A 26,719-nucleotide genomic window follows, 5' to 3' on the forward strand; every position below is an offset into this window, starting at 1 on the left:
GTGCATCCATCTTGCATAGAATCCCATTTACATACTAGTGTAATGTTGCTTCACATTTGATGTTTATCATTCTCACTACCTCAGTGGCATTTTGAGTTATCTACACCTGTACTGGGCAGCTTTCATAAGCTCAGACTCCCCTCCCTATCTCCTTCCTTCTGTGACAGCTGATTGGCTGAGGATATCATGAGAGGGAAGCCTTCAGCTGTCACAGGAAGTTCTGTCTTTTTCTGCCATCTAAAGAAACTAAAGAAAAGTCCTCTGACTCTTAACAAGTTCCAGTGCTGATTTTTCTGGCTTACCCCTCAGATAAGCCCCAGTTGGGGACCCCCTTTCTCTAATTTACTATTAGATCTATTATCCTTTTTCTGCTTTTCTGTTTTAATATTTTATTTCTTTCAGTGTTTATAATAATTTTTGTGGCAATTACTACTAATAGCAGTCTTTATTTGGCTTCTGTCTTTAACAAAAGTTTGTTTTTACTGTTGTAGTGGAAACATTCAGTATTTCTCGCAGAAGTACAATGTGTATGTTTACTGTTACGTTTTATTTTCATCTTTTCACATAAAAACCTATAAATTGGATTGCTCAGCATTTATACATTATTTACTATATGTATGGCACTGCTATTTGTTTTTAACACCAAATTGCAGTTTTACTACTAATGCAGTTATATTGAATGCACTGTGGAGATTTTACTCCCTTTCAAAAATATAGTTTAAATTGCTATTAAACACTTTTTGTAGCAGTTTAACTTGGTTAAAGTATGTGGAGCTGTTTTTTTAAGACTGACTTGGCACATTGGTTGTTTTATTGTCAGTCGTAAAAGAATTCTGAGCAGATTTTAAACTTTTTTTGTGATAATAGGACAGTTTGGCAAAGTTTAGTTGTGTGGGGACATACTTATTACTAGAAATTTAATGTGCACTGTGTTGCATTATCCAATACTGTCAGTTTATTATTCTGGCTGATGTTCTCTCCCCTGATTTGATGGATTCTAAGTCTGCTACCCCCTGAATCAAATTTGGTTGCACCTAAAAAGAAAAAAAAGTAAAAATATGCCTCAGCCTGCTGTGAGTGATTCTGTTGGGGCTAGTACTCAGCCCACAGACCTCTTACCTTCTTGCCCTATCTACCTCAAGTGTAGCTTTGCTGGCCATTATGGGGTTTGGAGTACAACAAAAACGAACCAGGTTTGGACACATCCTTTGGGGCTGTGCCGGTACCTGCTGCACGTATGAGAGAACCAAAACCTTCAGATATAGGAGTAGTCCAAGTTAAGAGGCAAGTTGTCAGATATAATACTCTGTCCCCAAGAAATGTTATATAGTAATGCAGTTCATAAGAAAAAGAAGCAGAAACTTCATCATACAGCTGATAATCAGATTATAGCTGTTTATAAGTGATGAGGTTTCCTTGGCTAAGAGTGTTCTTCAGACAGCTAATTCTGGTGGGCGTGTTCCCATAAATAGCTCTGTGGCTGGAGACTTTTCTGTTGTTTAACAGATTAAGGAATCTGATGAAGACAATAGTGATTTCCTAGTTGACACTGCTTACAGTCACTGGGATTCTTTGGAAGGTGAATTTTAGCTTAAATCCAAGCAAGTGTTCACTTTTCTTTATATGATTGCTATATTTAGAGACATGTTGTTTGGAAGTATTCAAGAACTACATAGAGTTAAGCAGACTATATGACCTTACAGAGAATGAGATACCCAATTCTGTGGTTATCCCTCCTGTCTTACTGGCCTTGGTAAATGTTTATAAAGCTGCCTGTAGGACACCAGTATCGATTCCAGCAGTCCCTGAAAAGGCTCAGAGAAGATACAGGATCTTCTTGAATATGACACGTCTCTTTTCTCATTTGACTGTTGAGCCAGCTGCAGTCCCTTCAGCTGGCTGTGCCAATAAAAAGTCCTTGGCTTCATCTAATCCATTGCCCACTGATAAAGATGTGAAATGTTGAGATCTTCAGGGCATCTTTCTAATAGTCTAGCCTTTAGAGTGTCAAACTTTCAAAGCTATATGTGGAAATTTACTTTACAGTGTGTGTGTACAGTGTGGATGATTTTGCTGCATTCTTATCCGCAGAGCAAAAGTCTTATATGAATAAAACTGTAATTTGACTTTGGTTTTGAAACATGTTTTGAGAGGTGTGCTCGAATGTGCAGATATGGTATTGAGAAATTTTGCTTCTTCTGTTATATTAAGATGGTTTGCTTAGTTACGTAATCAGAACTTCTGTAATGATTTAAAAGCTGAAATACTGAATGTTCCTTTCAGTTCTGAATAGATGTTTGGGCCCTTTGTTTACAAAGATTCTCAAACAGTGGGATGATAGAGGCAAATTAATGCATGGGGTATCTAGGATGCTTCATGTATTCAAGTTCTCCCCAAACAAGAGGCAGAACAAACTAATATCCTAGTCAAACAAAAATCAAGGATCCAAAGGGAAATGGCAGAAAGATAATTTTTTGCTACCAAACAAAAGGGGTTCCTTTCCAAAAAGGAATCAACCCCCCTTGCAAAGGAATGGCTATGCTGAGTCACATAGCACCCCTGCTTCCTCACCCTTTCTTCCCTTCTTCCTTCCTTTAGGCTCCCTTTTTCTTTCTCTGTCTCAACCCTGCAGCCTTGACCAAAAGAAGTCTCAAACAAATAGGTTGCCTAAATAACTCTGGGAAGATGAACTTGGCAGCAGATAGAAAATTCTCCCCATTTCAGAGGAATTTCCCCACACACCCACCAGACAGAGCTATTTCCTCCAGTTCTCCGTCACATGATTGAAGCGGGGGGTCATAGAACTAGTGCCTGTGATACACAGAAGCAAAGGATTTTACTCCAGCATCTTTTTGGTACTAAAAAAGGAGCACTCCTGGAAGACTCATCCTTGATTTGTCCTTCCTAAGCACCTTTGTAAAAGTTCCAAAATTAAAAATGCTCATCTTAATTGGTCTTATTTTTGCTTCCAGACTACTATTGTATAGTGACTCTATATCTCAAGGACACCTGTCATAATATTCCTATTTCTCCCAGTTTCAGGAAATTTTTGAGATTTGCTATGTCTTGCTTACATTATCAGTTTTCTACATTATCCTTTCCTCCACCTACTACACCTTGTGTGTTTACAATATGTCTAGCCCCAGTAGTTGCCTATTGCAGAACCCTGGGCATCTAAATTTTCCCTTATTTAGACATCTTGCTGATTTGTGCAAATTCTGTATCCATGTACTTGGAGGCCTTAGACAAGGTTGCATCCTTCCTTTCCCACCCGAGCTTTAAATTGAACCTTCAAAAGTCCTTCCTAACACCCTCTCAATTAATTGTTTTTGATATACACAGTAACAATGATGGCCTTTTGGCCAGACGACAATGTTCTGTCTTATCAGGGCATTTTCTTGGATTCCTGTCTTCTAGAAATGGCCTCAGCAAGAAAGTCCGTCAAAAATTTAGGCCTCATGGCATCAAAGATCATCACAATCCCATTAGCTAGACTACATAAGAGAAAAATGCAGTGGTACTTGAAGAATTTTTGGACCCAGTCCCTTAATCCCTTGCATTTCCAGGTACTTGTACTTGGATTTGTGAAACAAGAACTGCAGTGGTGGAGTGATCAACTGTCTCTGAATCCAGGACTCCTATTCTCCCTTCAGACCTCAGTTCAGTCTTCAGATGTTGCATGGGCCCAGTTTCCATGGGAGTTCAGTTGCAAGCTTGTGAGGTCCACCAGACACACCAAAGCACATAAACATAAAAGAGATGTTGGCACTTATTCATGCCTTAAATGTTCTTCACCACTTATGGACTTCATGTCCTCTTCTAGTAGTCATAGACAGTACTACTGTGATTTGGTACCTGAACAAAAATTGGGGAGTAAAAGGCAATATCCTCTTTTTCAGTTTTCACTGATGGCATGGGAGCTAGCTCTGCAGCATTCTCTGACTTCTCAGGCATTGTACATTCTATTATAGCAAAACACAGTGGTAGACAGACTAAGCAAACCCTGGTCTTCCAGGACTTGATCCAGATGTGGGGAACACCTAAAGTAGATCTGTTTGCTTCCATTCAAAACAGACAAGTGAAAAAAATTCTGTCCCAGACATTCTTGCAGCCATTCTTGTCATTTCCATGGTCATGAATGTTCCTGTATGCATTTCCACTCTTTCCAGTAATTCCCAAGATACTTCTAGAGATTCAGAAAGAATTACCAAAATGACTTGAAATATTGTGGGACACTGTACTTGGATGGTTGTTTGCATACCTGCTGTCAGTCTGCTTCAGTTTATTACAGCAAAGTAATGCAACCTGATCTTCATCGCACAATGGGAAAAAAAAAACTAACATGCCTGTACTTGAATAGTAGAATGTATACATTTGAGTAGTTATTTGGTTCGTGATGTCAGTATAGTTCAGTTTACTGCTCCAAAGTCAAGTGAATGCTTCTCCCCACAAGAAAAAAAGTATCAACCTTTCATTTGAGTACTAAGGACAGCTACAGCTGAGTGGTTATCTGTGTTGCATTACTGGTGTCAACCTGCTTTAGGTTACTGCTGCAGGGTGAATCTATCTGCTTGAGATTGCTGACGTAAGTTACACAATTCACTGAAATTTCAGTCCTTTTGGAATTGTATCTTGTGAGTAGTAGGAGAGTTCATTGTGCTAAAGCATTGCAGAATTTCCATATTTTTTTCTGGTTATAGGTTAATAATGTGCTTCATGTCTTGTCTTTTTTATTCAGCAGTAAACTACCAAGTACTGCTTTCCACAGACTTTTAAAAATGTGTCTTGCTTTATTCATCATGATAAAATGTAAGCCATATTTCAGCTGTCCGTTTGAAAACTTTGTTTCCACTTCCTTTGTCCATTAGTATCTGTTGCACAAAATTGTATTTTGCTTTCAGCCATATTACACAGTATGTGTTTGCTGCTCTCAATCTCTGTAGCACTTCTAGAGAACCACTGTTTTTCTAATGGTATGGGCCATATTTTTTAATTCATCATTGTAAAAACCACAAACATTGCCTTTTTCTTGGTGGTATTTTATAATCATTTTGAAATACTCTTATCTCCTCTCAGAAAACACAGTACTGAATGTTGATTACCAGAATCAGTTTAAAATAAAATATTACATTTGTATGTAATCCAGTGGAGAATGTTATCCTTTAACAGCAGGAATTATCATTGCCTACTTGGCAGGTCACTCATCATTTTGTCTTCCTGACTCCACCACAGAAAACTCTCTACTGAAATGAACGCTCAGAACCCCTTAAACTACTGTGTATGCATACTTTCTACTGTTAAACAACTTCTGTGGCCATTTTTAGGTAGTCTGATGTAGTTAATCTACAGCTGCGGAAGTAGTTTTTAGTTTAAGAAGCAACTTCATTATGATTGAGGTGGGGACTGAACTACAGTCGCAGAACTGTGGGTGTTTTTTACTGGACAGGGGTAGATATATTAGTGTCTAAGATAGAGATAATATTGAATGTGAAATTGTTCAATCTCGCCGTTTGTTCTTACACACGGGTTCGGAGCCGATCCTCGGCTCCGAGTCGGCCGCATCACTAGCTCGCATCTTCGAGAAAGCTCGAGGCACAGTAATATCCCATGATCCTCCGGTGCTAACCCTCAGATCTAGTTTGCCGCTAGCAGCAGATCATTTCGTGAGGCTTGGGCCAGTACAACTTTTTACTATTTTTGCTATTTTTCTTGATAATTTTAGTGATATTTTTTCTTATAATCTTTATAATTAATAGCTTATATATATATATATATATATATATATATATATATATATATATATATATATATATAGATAGTTGTATGTAACAATTTTTGAAGAAAGTTAACCCTTTTTTTCTGTTTATTTCAATTTATATATATCAGTGTGCTGTGGTGTGTTTGTTAAACTTTTATATATATTTACATACTTTAGACTGGTTTTTTGGTAGTTGTAAAATTTTTTCTTTTCTATAGTAATGTCAGAAAAGATGAAAAGTGGTTTCAAGAGGTGTCAGTGTGGACAAAAGATGTCCATTACTGACAACCATTCTTCCTGCGTCTACTGTCTTGGCCCTCTCCACTTGCAGGAAGACTGTTCTATCTGTCATTCCTTTAGTGGGAGGGTCATGATGGAAAGACGCAGGAAGTTAGTGGACAGAGGTCTAATCAAACCTGAATTTCAGGAAGCCCTAGACAAGGCTGAACAGGTTTCGAAGTCTTCGAAGGGATCGAAGTCTTCAAGAGTGTCGGAGCCCAAGTCATCGGCTCCGAGCACTTCTTTTCAAATTCGGACACCGGCTCCTATGACTTCGGGGCCGAGTGTCGTGACTTTATCTCTGCACGAGGCTCAGGTCTTGGAGCCGGTAACAGAGGTACCACCATCTACTATCCTTCGCTCGGTGACGGCTTCGATTCCTTCGACCCGTTCTTCAAGGCCCATCTCCGACTCCGATGTGGACAGAGTGATACAGAAGCTTATGGAGAACTCGGCTTTTTCAAAATTACTCGAAGTTTCGTCCCAGTTGGTTTCTAAACTCGAAGCCATTCCAACTCCCTCGACACTTCCTCCTCCGAGACCCGTCGAGTCATCGGTGTTAGGAGTCGAAGAACCGATGATTGTAGAGCCCTCGGTGCTGAAGCCTCCAGTAGTGCTATCGGCTCCGTTGACCTCGACTCCTTCGGAACCAGCCGGAGAGTCTCGGAGCCGAACGTCTTTCCTGGGTTCCGGGGGGGATAGTCGAACCGAGGATTCGGTTCCGACTCTTCCCCTCGGTGCCTCGGCTCAGATTAGTTCGGATCCGTCCTCGGTGTCGGAGCCCGTGGTTCCGATCCCGGAGAAACGACTTCCTTCTTCGGATCGGGTCGGGTCTTTGGGTCGGGGCACCGGTGCCTTTGACATCATGAGGAAGGTCTTGTCGGATCAGACACTGACTTCATCGGCTTCTTTATCTCCTTCCCCAAAAGGTCCGCGTTCTGCTTCTGTACCTTCGGTACCTACCAAGCGTCGAGACCCAATGCCTCAGAAATCCCCACAGGGAGACTCTGGTTCCTCAGATGCATCCCCAGAAGCTCCCACTGAGGATGTTCCGAGGAAACGACTGTGCAAGAGGAGGCACATAGATTCCCCTCAGGAACCTCTTACATCTGATACTGATTTAGATGAAGCAGAAGGGTCCCCAAGTTCTACCTCTGAGGATGTCTCCTTCGCAGACATTTTGGAAATCCTGAAGCAAAGAGGGGACTGGCAAACCCTTACCCCTTCTGCGGATGAATTGGTTTTACTGAAGGCATTTGGGACTCAACCTTCTACCTCCTGGGTGACTCCTCCCTTTGACGATCTTATGGACCTAGTAGCTCGGAGGGCTTGGGAAACACCTGATACAGTGGAACCAGTCCCACGTAAACCCAACAAATATATGACAGCTCCTCAAGATAAAGCCTACCTTACTAAAGGAGTTCCGTGAGACACTATGGTGGTGGCGGCGGCCACTAAGAAAGAGATGTCTGAATCATCTTCCTCTGTCCATCCTCCTAATAAGGATTCTAGGACAATGGACAGATATGGGAAGCGCATATTTAGTTCGGCGACTTTTTCCATCCGATCGCTCAACTACCTTACGCATTTTACGCGTTTACAAAGAGATCTCATTAAAGAGTTAGGAGATACTCTTCAGGGACACACAGATGCTGCTGTCGCCAATAAAGTGACAGCGCAACTTAACACCCTAAATTCCATAGTCAACTCGTCCATGAGGCTGATTTCATACGCAGCCGAAGGATCGAGTAGAGCGGCAGCTTCAGCGATTGCACTGAGAAGACAATCCTGGTTGCGCTTATGCTCCTTTGTGGAAACCTTTAAGTCTTCTTTTGCCAATGCCCCCTTTGATGGTGCCTCCCTGTTTGGGCTCAAAGTAAAGGAGACTCTCACAAGGTGTGAACAAGAAGGGAAGACCCTGTCTGCTGTAGGGGTCTGTTTTTCCATTCCATCTAGACCCTACCCTAAAGGGCAACGAGGAGGAAAAATGTGGTTCCGAAAGACTCGGGGATCTTTTCAACACACCCAAAGTGACGCCCCCTCCAGAGGCAGAGGAGGGGGAAGAAATGGAAGACGCCGCCCAGCCGGCAGAGGGGGTCCGCAAAATCAGGGTGACAGAGAGACGTTCTCTGGAAAACCCTTCCAGCACTCCTGAGTGCAGGCCCGACTGTCCTGCTCTGGAGGCAGTCGGGGGTCGCTTAGCTTTATACCCAGAGGCCTGGCTAAATCTTACATCAGATTACTGGGTAAAAAGCATAGTTACCAGAGGCTACAACATCCCCTTCATAACAATACCACCAAACTCCAAAAAACTCCCAGATGTTCCACCCAGTCTGCGAGATCAAGCAACCATAGAAATAAAAAGGTTGCTCGAAAACAGAGTCATCCAACCAGTCCCAACGGACCAAATAGGATCCGGAACTTACTCAAGGTTCTTTTTAGTTCCAAATAAAACAGGGGACTGGAGGCCAATTCTAGACCGCAGCAAGTTAAATACCTTTGTAAAAAAGGAAAAGTTCCGGATGGTCACGCTTCAGTCAATCCTCCCTTTTCTGCAAAAGGGCGACTGGATGTGCTCTTTAGATCTCAAAGACGCATACTACCATATAAAAATGGTCAGGGCGTCTAGAGATCATTTGCGCTTCCGGCTGGGAGCCAGTCATTTCCAGTTTCACGCTCTGCCCTTTGGTCTCACCTCAGCCCCCAGGGTGTTCACCAAATGCATGGCAGTAGTAGCGTCTCACTTGAGACGAAAGGGATTCCGGGTGTTTCCTTATCTAGACGACTGGCTCCTTTCCGCCACCACCAAGTGTCGTCTGCTACAAGCCAGGGACTACGCCATCAATCTTTGCTCTTCACTAGGCATAACGGTGAATTTTGGAAAATCTGTCTTATCGCCGTCACAGCGTATCTTATTTATAGGAGCACAGCTAGATTCGCCGTCACAGCGTATCTTATTTATAGGAGCACAGCTAGATACCTCCCTGGCTCAAGTTACTCTCCCCCCATCAAGGGTGTCAGACCTCAGGCACCAAATTTCGCTCCTTCTTCAGAACAACAGAGTCTCAGCACGACAAGTATTAAGAGTGCTAGGCTTGATGTCAGCATCCCTTCTGGTAGTTCCCTTAGGCAGAATGCACATGAGGATCCTTCAATGGATGCTATTCGCCCAATGGTCGTATCTACAACTTCCACTGTCTCACCAAATCTGGATCACGAATTATTGCAAGAAGGATCTCTTGTGGTGGATACACAGTCAAGAGCTAACACTAGGACGACCCTTTGTATTACCCAGTCCGATAGCAACTCTAACCACGGACGCTTCCCTGATAGGGTGGGGGGGATTCTTTCAGGGACAAACAGTCCAAGGTCAATGGTCCAACTTGGAGTACAATCTGCACATCAATGTTCTAGAGATGAGGGCAGTGTTTCTAGTGTTGCAACACTTTCACGAGTCCTTACCTCGGGGAACAGTGACAGTTCACACAGACAGCATGTCAGTAGTCTGGTACATAAACAAGCAAGGGGGAACCAGATCTTACCCGTTATGCAGAGAGGCCCTCAGAATTTGGCAATGGGCAAAGTCCACCGGACACTTTCTGATAGCAACGCACATCCCGGGGATTTCCAACGTAATCGCGGACAGGTTGAGCAGAGCCATCCTGTTCCCTCACAAGTGGTCCCTCAAACGTCAAGTAGCGGAAGAGATCTTCCGCAGATGGGGCCAGCCTTGCTGCGACCTGTTTGCATCCCCTTTGAATGCCAAATGCAGAAGCTATTTTGCCCTGTTACCCCCCCCAGGGACGCACTGGTATACGATTGGCCCCCGGGTCTCCTTTATGCCTTTCCTCCTGTTCCGCTAATTCCCAGGCTTTTGCAGAAAGCCAAATGTCTGGACAGGACCATAATACTGATAGCACCATTCTGGCCTCGTCAAATCTGGTTTCCCTTCCTTCAATCCCATCAAGTGGAGGAACCATGGATTCTGGACCCGGAACCAGATCTGTTGACACACTCGTCGGGACTCGGGAGTTCCTCACACCTCCCTCAAGTCCCTCAAACTGACAGCTTGGCTGCTCCGCTTCCCATCTTAGCCAGGTCGGAGTTACTATCTCCTGCAGTACAACAAATTATTGTATCTTCTCACAAACCATCTACAAGAAAACTGTACATTAGCAAATGGAACCGTTTTGTGCACTGGGCCTCCAAACAAGGTATAGATCCATTCGGGGCCCCAGTACACCAGATACTAGATTTCCTTTCCTCTCTTTTTCAAGAAGGAGCATCAACATCCACTATAAGAGTTCAACTGACCGCTATATCCAATTTTCATACTGGCCGTAAGGATGGTTCTCTTATGTCTCACAGGCTTTGTAAAGCCTTCATGAAAGGTACTTTTCATCTCCGTCTTCCTTTTCGTAATCCAATAGCACCTTGGAATCTTAATCTCATGCTGTCACAACTCATGTTGCCCCCTTTTGAACCAGAAACCACAACTTCGTTAAAATTGCTTTTGTGGAAAACACTCTTTCTGGTTGCCATCACTTCAGCCAGAAGAGTTTCAGAGTTACAGGCTTTATCTATCCGACCCCCGTACATGATCTTTCATCCGGATAGAGTAACCTTGCGCACCAATCCATCTTTTCTTCCGAAGATTTGTTCGATTCAGAATATCAACCAATCTATTGAACTGCCTACCTTCTTTAAAAATCATTCCAATAAGCTGGAATACACATTGCATAAGTTAGACGTCCACAGACAACTAAGATTTTACTTACATAGAACAAAAGAATACAGAAAGTCGGATCAACTTTTTGTATCATATGCGGACCAAAGAAAAGGGCAGGCAGTAACGAAGGTTACCTTATCCAAATGGCTCTCAGATTGCATAAAATTCGTACATGCTGAATCCAAACAACAACTTCCTTTCAAACCCAGAGCTCATTCTACAAGGGCGATTGCTACTTCTTCAGCCCATACCGCTCGTTTGCCTTTAGATACCATTTGTGCAGTGGCAAATTGGGCAAAACCACATACCTTTATCGCCCACTAGAAGCTAGACAAGAACTCCAGGGACAGGGCGACGTTTGGTTCCACTGTACTCAGAAATGTTCTCCCTTGAGCCACCTTGGAAAAAAGGAGCTAGGGACGCTACCCGTGTGTAAGAACAAACGGTGAGATTGAACAGTTTCACATTAAGAAGTTATGTCTTACCATAACGATCCATGTGAATTGTTCATCTCGCCTTTGTTCTTACATCCCCCCCCTCCATCCCCCGTCCTACGGTCTGGGAGAACGGTTTTTTGATTCGATTCCTTTTCAGCCTTTTCTAGGTATGGTTGACATATTATTAACATCAATAATGGCATCTTTTGTCCTCTACCTGGCAGTAGGGTTTTTAGACATGTTTCTAGAGGGATTCTTCTGGTATAGCAAACTAGATCTGAGGGTTAGCACCGGAGGATCATGGGATATTACTGTGCCTCGAGCTTTCTCGAAGATGCGAGCTAGTGATGCGGCCGACTCGGAGCCGAGGATCGGCTCCGAACCCGTGTGTAAGATCAAAGGCGAGATGAACAATTCACATGGATCGTTATGGTAAGACATAACTTCTTATTGTTTAAGGTAGGAATTAAACTATGTGGGGATACAATCTGTCATATTTTCTGTTTTTGAAGAGGGAATGGTGGTCTTTGCAGTGTAGAGTAGTTTTAGTGATGACCAAAAAAATGTGGAGTTGTTTTCATGTTTGTTTTGTAGGTTGGTATAGTAAGTTTGCTTGTCCTGTTTGACATGGAGTTTTGCAAGGTTTCTAAGATGTCTAAATTGGTGGAAGGCATTTTGAATTCTATTTTTATACCAATTTTCCAGGCTGTATCCCTTTTCATCATGAGTTTTTTGTTTCTTTTATTAGCCATGGTGTGAGGTTGGACTTGACTCATTTATTACTTATCGGTGGTAGGTTATTTAAGGTCTGTAAGAATATGGTATTAAAGTGTTCTACAGCAGTATCTAGTGGCATTGTTCTAAGTACATTCCAGTTGTATTGTTTTAGTGTTTCATTGAAAATATCTTTGCTGAATTTGTTGTATTTGTATTTGATTATAGGTAATGTATTCATCTAGTTTATAGTAAGTTCTAATGGTATATGTGGCTACGTGGTGACATTCTACTTTTGCCAGTTTGTCTGATTTGTAAGGATCCAGTCTACTGTTCAGTGTCTCCCTGAAGTTTTATTGATTCTAGTAGGTGTGGTTATTAATTGTTTGAAGTTGTACAAGTTTATGGATTCAGTGGGAGTGTAATAGAACTTATGGGTTTCCAGTGTATATTTAAGTCTTCAAGTATTATAGTTTCATGGTTAATTTATTAGGATATCTAGTACATGATTTTTTCAGTGGTATCAGTGTTATTCCCTGGTGGTATATAAATTGCTGTTAAACATATAGTTTACCTATTGTTGATTTTAGGAGTGTTATTAGACATTCGTCATTGTTAAATTTGGGTATTTCCTGTGGGAGTAAGGTGATGGTTATGGAATTTTTATAGATGACTGCTGCACCACCTGCATGCATTTTTTGTCTGTCCTGCCTGAGTATATTGTATCATAGGGGGAGTGATCTCATTATCATTTATTTCTTTTTATCCAGATTTCTGTAGCTATGGCTGCATCAGGAGTGTATGTGGAAAGGTCACCATGTATGGCATCAATTTGTTTTGCACATACATCATAGATTCATATTTAGTAAGGTGAGTTTATGTTCTGATTTTTGTTGAGATGTATTAGGTGACTGGTTTATTTTGGGGTTGGAAGTGATGATTTTTTGAACAGTAGAACCTGGGCTGGGAGGAATATTTCCACCAATTTTTTTAATTGATATTTTGCAGAGGGAAGGGCCAGTTATAGTCCGGGCTTGTTTTGGCATTTGATCATAAATTTGGATACATAGTTTTGAGATATGTATAGATAAATAAATCAGATGTGGTTTGTTTGTAGAAATAGGGTGATATGTACGAAGACAGGGTGGGTAGATGTTGGTATTCTTTGTGAGGATTAGTTGAACTCCTAAGTACTTGCAAAAGCTGGATGTGATAACTTGAGATGAAGGTTAGTAGAGTGAGGAGGAATAGTAAAATAATTTGAGTTTGGAGCATCTTATTTAATTTGGGTTTTATCTTTGCTGTAAATTAGGATTAGAAAATGTTAGGACTGGTACTTGATTGGGGTGTACAGAAGTAATGTAATAGTTATAGGGGCAAGGCGTAGGACAGTTTGAGGATAAAGTCTTGGGTGTTAAACAAAAGTAGGTGTTACTAATGGGAGTAATTCTGTTGATTGTTTTTCTTCTCAGGGTAACCAGTGGTATTGGTTTGAGGACTATGTGGGTGGTGCTAAGGAAGTATAAATGTAGAGTACGCAGGTGGGTGGGAATTGGGTGTGTAGGATAGGGGAGCAGAGTGAGCCCAAGCATTATTGAGGATGCATGAAGTGAGTTGAAAACTGGGCAAAGAGACGGAGCAAAACAATCAGTGACTGAGCTTAAACTGCCACAGATATGCAGAGAGATATAAACGGAGCAATGCAGTTTAAAAGGCATCTTTGCCAGTAGATGAAAGTCTTGATTTTGTTGCTCTAGGACACAGTTTTAATAAGAGAATTAGTCCAATATCGCATTACCTGACTAATAGTGATATGTAACAGTGAAACACTGCACATGACTGTTTGAACAACTGTGTAATGTAAGGAGATTTCTATGGACTTTGAAATGCAAAGTCCAAAGACTATCCCCACCCCCTAAAGATCAGAAAAACAATGAGAAAAAGTAAGCCAGAATGCAGGACTTCAGCTGTGGAAAAATACTGACTCAGAACTGAAAGTGGTTACAAAAGCATCTGGGGCAAAGAACAAATAAACTTAAGTAAAGACAGTGGACTGCTAAAAACAATCAATGGAGCATAGTTGAAAGAGAAAGTACTAATGCAAATGCTGTGGTCTAAAAAAATGGAGCTGTTATAGTGGACAGAGTTCTTTGTTTTAGTCTGCCATAATATTTATAATTTACATAAAATATGGCCCACAGACATGTTTAAACTGCAGACTTCACTGTTAAATACCCATCTATTTACATGCAAGGATACTTCTATATGAAAGTAAAAACACACTAAAGACACATTTGAGTGCACTGAGTCAATGATGACTTTGCAGAAATACTAGCTCAGAGTTGAAAGTGGTTTAGTAACTGAGGCAAGGAGAAATAAAGGAAGGGAGATCAAGGGTGACTTCCTTGAAGTTGTGCAGTTCCACAGAAGAAAGGAGGATATAAATAATGGGAGTAGTATACAAGAAATGAAGAAAATAAGAGTAGTAAGAGTAAATGTAGGTCTATTAAGAAGTAGAGAGTAAAACCTGACTAGCAGGATATCTGTGGAGTAGGGTTTACAGGCTATAAGGCTGTTGCAGACTCGGACACTGAGCCACTTGCCTTCACTGTGCAGGCTGAAATGCATGCAGAAAAGAGTGGATGCCTCTAACACTTATTTAAAGCACAAGGGCTGAAGCGATACAATATTTGTCCAAAGTAAATGGTGGGTGAATTGAGTGGACTCAGTCTGCCTTTTGGATGAGCTTACCATGTGTGTGCTTTAGGGATGTTTCCAGTGAACCTTGCAACTTCCTTGTACCCTACACGAGAGAGAGGGAGAAGGAAAAGAGAAAGAAAAAAATATTTAGATTATCTGTTACCAACTGTCAAGACTGGGAAAAGAAAAGTTCACAGTACAGTGCAAGAGGTGAAATGAAAGAGAAGAAGAAAAAAACTTATCAGAAAAAGTCTTTCTGATAATGTAGCAAATCCTGATTTAGATATTTATGAGTATCTAAGTCAGGGTTGGCTAGATTGTCAGAAAGACTTGGATACAGATACGTATGAGTCTTTACAATTGTTAAATGTTCCTTCCACATTGATAAGAAAGAACTAAAGTAATATAATCATCTTTGAAAGAGAAATTGACAGATTATCATATGATTGCAAGTTAAACACAAATCCTGTTTCCCCTGGATTATACCATGAAGTGATAATTAGTTGACAGTAACACTCTTACAGAACGACAGGAGAGTATCTTAAATTCTGATTGGAAGGTTGCTGCTAAAAATAAAATTTGAAAAGAAAGGCTCAGGAAGGAATAATTGATGACTGTAACACATAAAAAATAGTGTGAATAGAAGTAATGCCGTTGACTATAAAATAGTATCAAATGCTGAGTTTACTTGTAAGGATACAGCAATAAATGCCAAGCAGTGTAATCAGTGTGACATTTTTTTTTACCAGATTGAGTGTTTAAACCCTCAAGAAGGAAATTAAATGATTTTCATAAATAACATATACCAACCTTGGCACTCCCAGGGCATAAGCTTGGATATATTCATCTATGTTAGATTAGCTTTACCAACATCTAAGAACATATAATGTGGGATAAATGAGCTATCATATACACCCTTAACTCATATAAAAAGACATTTATTGGAAATTGAAATAACAGAAAATTTCAATGCCAATGTAATTCTAAGTGAAGTTTTACTTTCTCTTGCAGTGATTATAGCTTTACAAAAGCAACTCAGTTCAATACATGGCTAAGACAGTTGTATACAGCATATTCTTCCCAGATAGTAATCTAATGGGAAGATTTTGATGGAGACTACAGGATGCCTGGTAAAGATCAATTTCATCTTGGTCCTTGTGCTGGATAAATATTTTGTAAAATAAAAGAATATATTAAGCCTTTTTTAGAAATAAGGCATAATCACTGAGTGTTATTTCTAATTCTATTTTAGGTGTATTATTGTAATGTTAGATGTTTACGCAATAATGTATATGAACTAATTGGCATAATCAACGCTGAGAGTTTTGCAATTATTGCATTAGTAGAAGTCTGAGATAGTGAACTTATGATTCCTGGCTATACAAAATATGAATGTCTAAGAATGGAGGAAGAGTACTTATACTTGAAAACTGTGTACCTTCTGTTTTAATTTTTAAGGATGTAACTGATAAGACTAATTGTAGATTTGAAAGGTAATTTTGTATAAGGACGATATAAGGTTTATTCTGTCTTACAGAAAACCTATGTATGGCTAAAATATCTCATAACAATTACCTAGATTATCTAAATAAATATTTAGAACATAATATTATTTTAGTAGGAGACTTAAACTATCCTATGATCTTCTTCTTCTTCTTTTGGCTGCTCCTGTTAGGGGTCGCCACAGCAGATCAACTGTTTCCATTTCTTCCTGTCCTCTGCATCTTGCTCTGTCACACCAACCACCTGCATGTCCTCTCTCACCACATCCATAAACCTTATCTTAGGCCTTTTTTCCTGTTACCTGGCAGCTTCATCCTTGGCATCTTTTTCCCCAATATACTCTGCATCCCTCCTTAGCACATGTCCAAACCAACGTAATCGCGCCTCTCTGGCTTTGTCTCCAAACCTTCCAGCCTGGGATGACCCTCTAATACACTTATTCCTAATCCTGTCCATCCTCATCACACCCAGTGCAAATCTTAACATCTTCAACTCTGCCACGTCAAGCTCTGACTCCTGCCTTTTTGTCAATGCCACTGTCTCCAACGCATATAACATAGCTGGTCTCACTACCCTCTTGTAGACCTTCATAGGTTTATACTAGGCTATCTGCCCTAAGGCATTTATAAGCCTAGCCCAAATTTTTGTGGCTTACGCCACCCCTTATATGAAAAAATACTGTGCCCATTAGTTTGTTGTGCCTCTGTCCAGCAGTGACACAGAGATGATTCCTGGGATAAACCTATGATCTCCCATCCACTGGTCAAGATTTCTCTTGAACAGAGCCAGCGAGGTGCTTTGCCTCACATGGACCGGGATTTTATTCGACAGCATAGGGAGTCTCTGAGTGATAAATCTATCCCTCCAGCACGTCCTATTTATATCCGTGCTAAGGTTTAAGTCGCTTGCTCTAGTGGTTTTGGTGGATTTGGATTTTTTGAGGTGGAGCATGTCCATTAATTCCAGGTTGGACATGGCCTTGTATGTCAGGCACATGTCACCTCTGAGCAGATGGTATGCAACTGAATAGAGCTGGAGTTTCTTCAGTCTGACAGCATATGACAGATTTTGGAGTCCCTTTATCCTTTTGGTGAGGAACTTTTGTGGTCTCTCCAATTGCTGCAGATGTCGGGTGAGATACATCCCGAATGGGGCATTGTACTCGATCATTGGTCTGATAAGTGAAGAGTACAGGGGAACAATGACCTCACTAGATCTGGATGTGAATCCCTTCATGATCAGGTGGGCAATGTAGAAGGTCTTTCTAACCACTTTAGCAACGTGAGTGTCAAAAGAAAGGCCACTGTCAACCTGGGTCCCCAGGTCCCTGATAACCTCTTCTGTGCTTAGTGGATTGCCACCTATATGGTAGCTTGGGGTTACCTTGTTTTTCGCCAAGGGTATGACTATACACTTTTTGGCGTTTAACTTCAGGCCATGGCTCTGGCACCAGCTATCTGTTTCCGTGAGTCCCTTCTGAAGGATATCCGTGTCCGATGCACTTTCCACTATGGCGCCCAGTTTGCAGTCATCTGCAAACTTTGTCAGCCAAAGTCCTCCGATGTTGGCCTGTACTTCTGAGAAGTAGATGCCGAACAATAGGGGGCCAAGGACCGAGCCCTGTGGGACACCACTTGTGACCGGCTTGGAGTCTGACATAGCGCCAGCAACTCTAACCCTGTGGGTTCTGTCCTTAAGCCAGTTCGCAACCCATCTTGTGACATATGGGTTTACATTTAAGCTGATAAGTTTTTCTACAATACCCGAGTGGGGTATTGTGTCGAAGGCCTTTGCAAGGTCAAGGTAGGCTGTATGGACTGCCTTTCCCTCATCAATGGCCTTGGTGACTGTTTCAAGAAGTCGACCAAGTTCAAAAGGCATGATCTGCCCTTGACGAAGCCAAACTGGGTCGGGTCCAATGTCTGCAAGTCCCCTATATCTTTGTTTATGAGCTCCATTATGATCCTCTCCATAGCTTTGCAGACTAGACTTGTTAAGCTTATGGGGCGGTAATTACCAGGGTCCGTAGAGGCACCGCCTTTGTGGAGTGGGACCACAGTTGCCGTACGCCACTCCTTGGGCACGTATCCTGTGGTAAGGCTGAGATTAAACAGCTGCCTTATGTGTGGGTTTAATTCCTCATTTAGCTCGTGTAGCACACAGCCGGGGACACCATCCGGTCCCATTGATGCTGTGTTTTTAGCTTTAGAGAGAGCAGCTTTCACCTACGCATTTCAGATGTCTGGGAGGCTACACTCCGCTGGGATAGTTATCTCTCCTTTAGGGGGGGAGAGGGGGGTCAAGTTTGCACTGAACCTGTCTGCCAGTATGTTGGCAATGTCTGTGGTTCAGTGATTTTTGTATCATTTTGGACTAATTCTGAGCATATCTGGGAGTTTCCACCCAGGTTCCTAACATAGCTGAAAAAGGCCTTATGATTGTCCTTTGAATCCATGGCAATTTTTCTCTCAAAATTGGCCTTAGTTGATTTTATGAGTGCTCGTATTTTTTACTAATAATGATCAGGGGTGACTTCCCTTTTATGGATTTTGTTCTATCATGTAATAGCTTTCTCCTCTTATTGTAAAGTTTGTTAATGGCTGGGGTCCACCAGACTGGACGCTTGCCCTTTGTGGAAAGAGTCTTGGTTTTATTTGGGATTGCCTGATCCATGCAGTCCTGGAGGTGTTCATAGAAGGCATTTGTAAGGGCTTCCGCAGCTTGGGTTGTGGTTTCCACTGGCTCAGGGGCTTTGAAGGATACCACACCAGTCTTGAGTAGTGTGAAGTTTGCTTTAGAGAAGTTCTTCACTGTGGTCTTTTTTGTTTGGGGTGGGGGCGGGATGTGGATTTCCAGTGAGATTAGTTTATGATCAGATCTCACCAATGAGGGATATACTTCCGGTGTGGAGCATTTTGTCCCCATGTTTGTGATAATGAGATCTAGTATATTTTCTCCTCTCGTGGGAACAGTGACTAGCTGTTCCATGGCATTTGAATTTATGAACTCCAGGAACCATTGGGCTAGAAAATTAGGGGCCTTGAGTAATGTTCCCAGTCTATATTCCCTTTCATTCTTTCTGGTACTCGTCTATCACAAATCACTCCTGACACTCTTCTCCACCCACTCCATCCTGTCTGTACTCTCTTCTTCACCTCTCTTCCACACTCACCATTACTCTGATCTGTTGATCCCCAAGTATTTAAACTCATCCACCTTTGCCACATCTACTCCCTGCATCCTCACCATTCCTCTAGCCTCCCTCTCATTCACACACATATATTCTGTCTTAGTCCTGCTGACCTGCATTCTTCTTCTCTCTAGAGCATATCTCCACCTCTCCAGGGTCTCCTCCACCTGTTCCCTACTCTCACTACAGATCACAATGTCATCTGCAAACATCATAGTCCACGGGAACTCCTGTCTGATTTCGTCTGTCAACCTGTCCATCATCATTGCAAATAAGAAAGGGCTCAGAGCTGATCCTTGATGTAATCCCACCTCCACCTTAAACGCATCTGTCACTCCCACCGCAGACCTCACTGCTGTCACACTACCCTCATACATATCCTGTACCACTCTTACATACTTCTCTGGCACTCCCGACTTCCTCATACAATACCACAACTCCTCTCTAGGCACCCTATAATATGCTTTCTCTAAATCCACAAAGACACAATGCAACTCCTTCTGACCTTCTCTGCACTTCTCCATCAACACTGTCGGAGCAAACATAGTATCTGTAGTGCTCTTTCCTGGCATGAAACCATACTGCTGATCACTAATCATCACCTCCCTTCTTAACCTAGCTTCCACTACTCTTTCCCATAACGTCATGCTGTGACTGATCAGTTTAATCCCTCTGTAGTTACTACAGCTCTGCACATCACCCCTATTCTTAAAAATCGGTACCAAAACATTTTTTCTCCATTCCTCAGGCATCCTCTCACTTTCCAAGATTTCATTAAACAATCTAGGTAAAAACTCCACTGCCATTTCACCTAAACACCTCCATGCTTCCACAGGTATGTCATCTGGACCAGTAGCCTTTCTGTTCATCATCCTCTTCATAGCTATCCTTACTTCCTCCTTGCTAATCCACTGCACTTCATGATTCACTATCTGCACATCATCAAACCTTCTCTCCCTCTCATTCTCTTCATTCATCAGCCCCTCAAAGTACTCTTTCCATCTGCTCAACACACTCTCCTCGCTTGTGAGTACGTTTCCCAAACTATCCTATGATAAATTGGGAAAATTATACATGTGTAATGGTTATAGAACATGATTTTTACATGCAATTCTAAGGCTTGATTTGGTGCAGATTATAAAATCACCAATAAGGGTTAGTAACATCTTGGACTTCTTTCTGACTAGTTGTTCACAATAAATTAGTATTATTGTTTTATCTATGCCTCTTGGGAATGCTGATCATAGCTCTCCTATATTTCAGGTTAAAAATGTTTTCTCTAAGCCTTTCAAGTCAAAATAAGAAGTAAAATTTTAGATTATTAAATTATGATAATATTAATAGATCTGTATTTTATTTCTGTCATTCAGTCTATTATATATTGCACCAGGGATGAATTAGAACATTCTGTTTTGGAAAATATCATAAATATTTTGGAGGGCACAGTATGTTCTTATATTAAACTCAGAGCAAATTCCCCATTTTGTTAAAATTATATATATATATATATATATATATATATATATGTATGTATATATATATATATATATATATATGTATGTATATATATATATATATATATATATATATATAAAATTAGGAAATATAAAAAGTGTCTAGCTGTAAACTATTCTCAGATTGTATAAACAACATAAGTTGAAATTTAAGGATGAGAAGATAAAGTATGAAAAAGTCTAGCTGATGATCATAGTGATAAGAAAGGTTTACTATCAATATGTTGAATGACAAAATAATTTTTGACAGACGTATCAAAAGTAAACCTCGAAAGTTAAAAAATAGAAGTCACACTGTCAAATCCGCTGATCGAATTCAGCAGATTTGACATTGTTTCTGAAAACATCACTTGATGCCCATATAGGAGCGCATGTAAAATAAACTCCTATACCTAAAATCACATTTCTCCAGGGGGGCAAGCCCCCCTACACCCCTCCGTTCGGGGCTGTGCCTCCCACATCCCCTGCTAACTATATATTCGAACTTCAAGATTGCACTACATTGAAGAAAGGGATGAATTTCCCAAACCGCACTGTACCGCGATGTCTGTACAGTTCTTTGAATTTATATTCGTGAATGCACAGTGGATTCGCTAATATAAACTTTCGGACATTGAGATGTTCATCTAGATGAAAATTTGAACATCTGTGTTTCGAATGTTTCATCTGCGGACATCTCAATCCCAATATTTTAATAGTAAACCAATAAATTATATTGCAAGTGTATTAACATTATGACTAAAGCTAATAATCAAATATCATGTATACTCCATCTAGGTAAGTTAATAAATCCAAAGAAAATTGCTAATGTGTTTTGAGTATTTTGCTAGTATGACAAATGTTATTCCAACATCGAATTGGAAGAGTGGTGATCTTGCTTTGTTTTCTAGTGAAATTTGTCCTATGTTATCAAAGACCATGATATCAAACACTGAGGAAAGTGAATGATGATACTTAAATGGGTCTGGATAACATACTTAGTCATGGCCTACCAATAAGTTTGTAAGAGTTTTGAACAATGTATTATTCAATTACTTTTTGATCCCGCATATACAGAAAAACATAATTGATTTAGATAAACACAGTTTTACCTCAGGCAAATCCACACTCACTAATCTTTTTGAATTGTGCAATCTGGTTACTCTAACTATGGAAGCAGTTTTATTTGTGGTACTGGTGCTGTATTTTTAGATGTTGCCACAGCATTGAATACATTATCTCATTGTTCTATATGTAATGTTTGCCAAATTATGAACATAATCCTTTTTTGATTAATTAGATTATGAAATGGTTAGCCACCAGAAGACAGTGTGGTACCATTATAGAGACAAGGTCCGGATGAATGGCAAAACATTGAAAAAATCATCAAATCAACACTGATTTGAAATACAAAAAAAAAAAAAAAAGGAAAACATCTCTTTTGCAGGGGGGCAAGCCCACCTTTGATCCACAGCTCAACTACTTTATATATACCAACTCTGAGTTGACTCTCCCGTTACATACTGAATGCCAGTCTGAAAGCATGCCTGACCGAAAGTGAGTTGACAACTGCCATTCAACAACACACACACACACACACACACACACACACATTTATACACACACAAACATCATGAGTATTTGTTGTTTTAGTGCAGAATTTAGTTAAAAATCTTTAAATATTTCCATAATTTTATTATCCATATTCTTTTGCACTGTGTAGTAATTTGCATATTGGTAAAGAAGTATTTATTTAAAAATGTTTGCTTTTCTTAGGTTATGTGGACTGGTTTGCCATGCAGGAACTTTCATTTACTTGTATGCTGTGCCATTCTTGATTCTGAAAAACAAACAATAATGGAAAACCATTTTGGATTTAATGAAATTCTTAAGGTAACTATCTTTCTAAACGTTCTTGTTAAAAACTATATAAATGATTCCATGCCAGCAAACTGTTTTTGATGAGTAAGAGGTACTAGCTCATGATGAGTAAGCGGTACTTGCTCAGCATATACTTCCATTTCCACTTCATTTTGCAAGAAAAACGGTTAACATAAGTTGAATCTTGGAGAGGTTAACATTTTTTACCATTGATTATCACTGGTGAGTGTGAGCTCCAGTATTTAAAATGCTTATGACTTCTATCATAAATTTGAGGATCTCTCGACCAGGAGTCAGATTTTTGCTGATGTTCTAACGTGCATATTACAGAGTTCTTTACTCATAAGGAAACGTTTGTGCCAGTAAGACATCAGTTTCTTGTTTTTCTTAATTTCAAGTTTTAATATTTATTTTGTCAAGTTCTGTGCATTTTGTCAAAAAGTCTTTATTTTTAGTTATCTTTGCTTTGCACCAGCAGTCAAGTCACAGAGTACATCACATTGCCCTAACAGTTGGTTTGTGATCACTGCTGCAGTAGACTAAACTATATGGGTTATATCCTTCAAGGATATATTAGTCGCCCAGCTTCCAAAGCTTCAAGGCAACCTCCTCATGCCCAAACCATTATTCAGCTCGAGCTGATATGACTAAAAAGATAGGTTTGGACACCAAGCCATTCAGAGCTTTCCTGCTACCGAAGAATACGGTCCTGTAGTTTGGAAGATTTATGGTCGTCTTGTACTGTTCCTTTGCCGGGCAGATAAGTTCCCTTTACGGAAAAAAAAAGGCTTACAATCGCTTTGTTGATCGCACTTTGTGCGATCGACGTTTATGTGAAACTGCCTTTGGCCGAACTGAAATTATGAATGCCACAACGTCGAACCTTACGATAGCGAGGATTTGCTGTTGTAAGGTTCAACATTGTGGTGCAGATCACACTATAGTGGAGGTCTGGAAATGTACCCTTTCCCTCACTGTAGTGCGATCTCAGAGTTTTTACCCCCCCCCCCCCACATGGGAAGTGCAGGAGAGCAAGTGTTTGTTAAGGTTGAGCGGAAGTGCAGCATTTCAGTAAAGTCAGCATTGTCAAAATTTCGTCTTTACTAAAATGCTGCCTTCGACATTTTTTGTGTTCAGTGTTGAGATTTCCGAACATGTGATTCGGACATCTTAACACTCAAATGGAGTAGATTCGAGTAACTGACAGTAAACCAGAAATCCTGATTGAAAAAAAAAAAAGTTTGTTGATAACACTTTTTCCTGCTTATGAAAGGTATTTTAAAGCTAGGAGTTTGTGTTTTAATATACTGTCATTAGAGTGTATTGTACTTTTAAACATGAATGTTCTTTTTAACTGCCAGTTTAAAAGTTGTTTAAAGTATTTAAAACATTTTTATGTGGAGAAGTAGTATTTATTTTACTCTTTGGGAATGGCAAAGTGTTTTAAAGTGCTTTTTACTATGTTTTAAAGTGACTTCTAAAGACTTGAGATTTTTACTGGCTGCTTGTTTTCCCTGGGAGAGAGGCACCATTTTCAGTTTGACCATGGAACATATTGCCAGTCCCATGGGCGTTCCTTCTTCCAGCCACAGAAAGAAAAAGTAATGCAAACAGTCTTTGCCATAGTAGGCTAACAGTTTGCCTCAGGCACAGGCAAAGGACTCTCCTGTGGACATTAATTGTACCTCAGAACACTCATCTTGTAGCTCAGATCCCTCTTGTGCAACACCTACAGCCGCTGTGAAAAGGGGTTAACCACATCCTCTGTGGCTGTTGGGGTCCACTCAGTAGGCAAGGGAGAACCACTCTTGTCTGTCATAGGAGAAGGAACAGGGAAAACTACCTGCTTTGTCAGAATGTTGTGTCCATCCTTGGGGAAGCTAGTGCTGCCACTAATAACACCGTTGGCCCCATTTTGCTTATAAAAACAGAAACAGAAAACCAAACATTTATATACTCCTCCTCAAAAGTTCTTGGACAGGAGTAATTTATTTGATTTGGCTCAGGGTTAATTCAGGTTGCTGAGCCGTCTTAGATGATAGTGTCTGGTAAAAGAAAGAGGGATACTTATTTTCTTGAAGATCTGGACAGGAAGATGAAAGGACAGATAGCAGGGTTTTTTCCTCAGATTTATGATTCAGACTCAGAGGAGAGCTCAGTTTCTGATTTTCCTTTTTTTGTTTTTGGGGGGGGGGGTCTTTCTCTGAGACTATCTACAGAATGTCCCAGTGCTTTCAGTAGAAGAACACTGAGGTTTTTCAGTACCTCAGAAAATAATATCAGCTGTTACAGAAGGAATTTCAAGGACCTTCACCTATTCCGCCAGTTCTGTCAGGTTTGGAAGATGTGTGTTATTGCCTGCAGTTTTCCTGATAGTCAGCCATCTGCCCATAAAAAGGCAGACAGGATGTTTAAAGTTTCTCAGTCTTAAGTTTTTAAACACAGCCCCCAAACTGAACCCATAAGATACAGCTTTAGTTATCCTGCTGCTAAATGTTTAGATGTTATGTGATCCTATCTCGCCTACATTCTGACTGATGGGTTCGGAGCCGATCCATGCCAAAGAGCGAAGTCTCTTATTGGCTGAGCTTATTATATCCCAGGATGCACCACTACCAGTCCTCCAGATCTCGTTTGCCGCTAACAAGTGAAGACGTGGTCTCGAGCTGGCTGAGCTAAGTAGTGATTAATTTCACTAGTTTTTCTGTCAGGAATTTCTATTTTTCTTCAACAAAAGCTGTTTTAACAGCTATTCTTGTGTTTTGAGTGAGTTTGGTGGAGTTTACTTAGTAAATTCTTGTGTTGTGAGTGTTGACTAGGAGTAGGAGTAAAGGCCTTTCCCTGTCTTTTTGATTGTAGGTGACTTCTGTTTTGTTAGGGATCTCGGATCCTTTATACTGTGGATAATTTATCTTTCTTATTAGGTCAAAGAGAGAGAATTTCTTAATAATTTACAGTGTTTGTACTGTGTTTTGGACTTTAATTCACCGGAATGTCTCAGGTACCTAGGCCTTCAGGCTTTAAAAAGTGCACCAAGTGCAACTTTAAAATGTCGATCACAGATGACCACTCTCTCTGTGTTCATTGTTTGGGGGCAAAGCATTTGCAGGAGTCCTGCAGCTTTTTCCGCTTTGTCCTCCAAGAGAGGAAAAATAAGCTCATATTAAAAGGTCTTGTAAAACCATCCTTCAAGAAGCTTTAGCATCCTCTCCTTCTCCGCTAAAAGAGGCGTCTGCTCCGAGGGCGTCTGCTCCGACCAGTCCGTCGGATCCGACCGCTAAAAGACATAGGCAGGTTTCTCCTGCCTCGATGCCACCAGTCTCGACTCATGGCTGGGGCATCGAGGCGGGTCACCTTCGGCTCCACTGGCAGACACTTCCTCAAGTCCTCCTCGGCACCGATGGAAACTAGTGTGGGTATTCCTCGATAGTCATCGAGTCAGAGGCCATCTCGACCCGTTCAGTATCCTCTAGGTCATCGAGGATGTCAGATTCGAACATAGACAGGGTGCTCCAAAGACTGTTCCAGTCCCCAGTCTTTCAAAATTTGTTTAGTTGGCTATGCCCATGTCATTGCTATTCCTCCTCCGACCGCTGGCCGTCGAGCAGGTGCTATTGGAGCGGTGGAGATCTTAGGGTCGGTTTGGTACCACGGACTTCTTCGGCTGGACCTGGGGTGATGTTTCGGGACCTATGCTGTCGGTTCCGAGCCTCCTCTCGGTGCTTTGGGCTGCGGGACTTCCGTCTGCTATCATGGCTCCGGGGGACGACACTCCCAGGATTCTGGGGTCCGCTTTCAGAGCTATGAGGAGTGCCTTGGCCAAGTCTTCTTGACCATCTCTCGGCTTACCGGCACCTTCCCTGGGCGTGGAGACTGGGTCTTTGGCAGTTCCCTGTCCTTAGGCAGCGGAGCCCTGGGCCTGAGGTTACCCCCATTGGGGTTCCCTCCTCCTGAGGGTTCTTCGGAGTTGTCTTCAGAGGAACCCCAAGGAAGATCGTGCAAGAGGAAGCACGTGGTCTATTACATCGGACACTG

The 26,719-nt window shown here is 41.1% G+C and overlaps 1 protein-coding gene across 1 annotated transcript in view; it reads left to right on the forward strand.

The window, feature by feature from the left end:
- Positions 1–26,719, forward strand: part of TBC1D15 (TBC1 domain family member 15) — a 2,197,436-nt gene that overhangs the window by 1,855,048 nt on the left and 315,669 nt on the right. The window contains exon 16 of the mRNA XM_044057253.1: positions 22,580–22,696. Coding sequence (XP_043913188.1) covers positions 22,580–22,696 — 117 coding nt within the window. The remainder of the gene's footprint in view (positions 1–22,579; positions 22,697–26,719) is intronic.

The sequence above is a fragment of the Protopterus annectens genome, chromosome 15.part0 (assembly GCF_019279795.1).
Source record: "Protopterus annectens isolate FY-2018-M chromosome 15.part0, PAN1.0, whole genome shotgun sequence".
In the NCBI taxonomy this organism is placed as follows: domain Eukaryota; kingdom Metazoa; phylum Chordata; order Ceratodontiformes; family Protopteridae; genus Protopterus; species Protopterus annectens.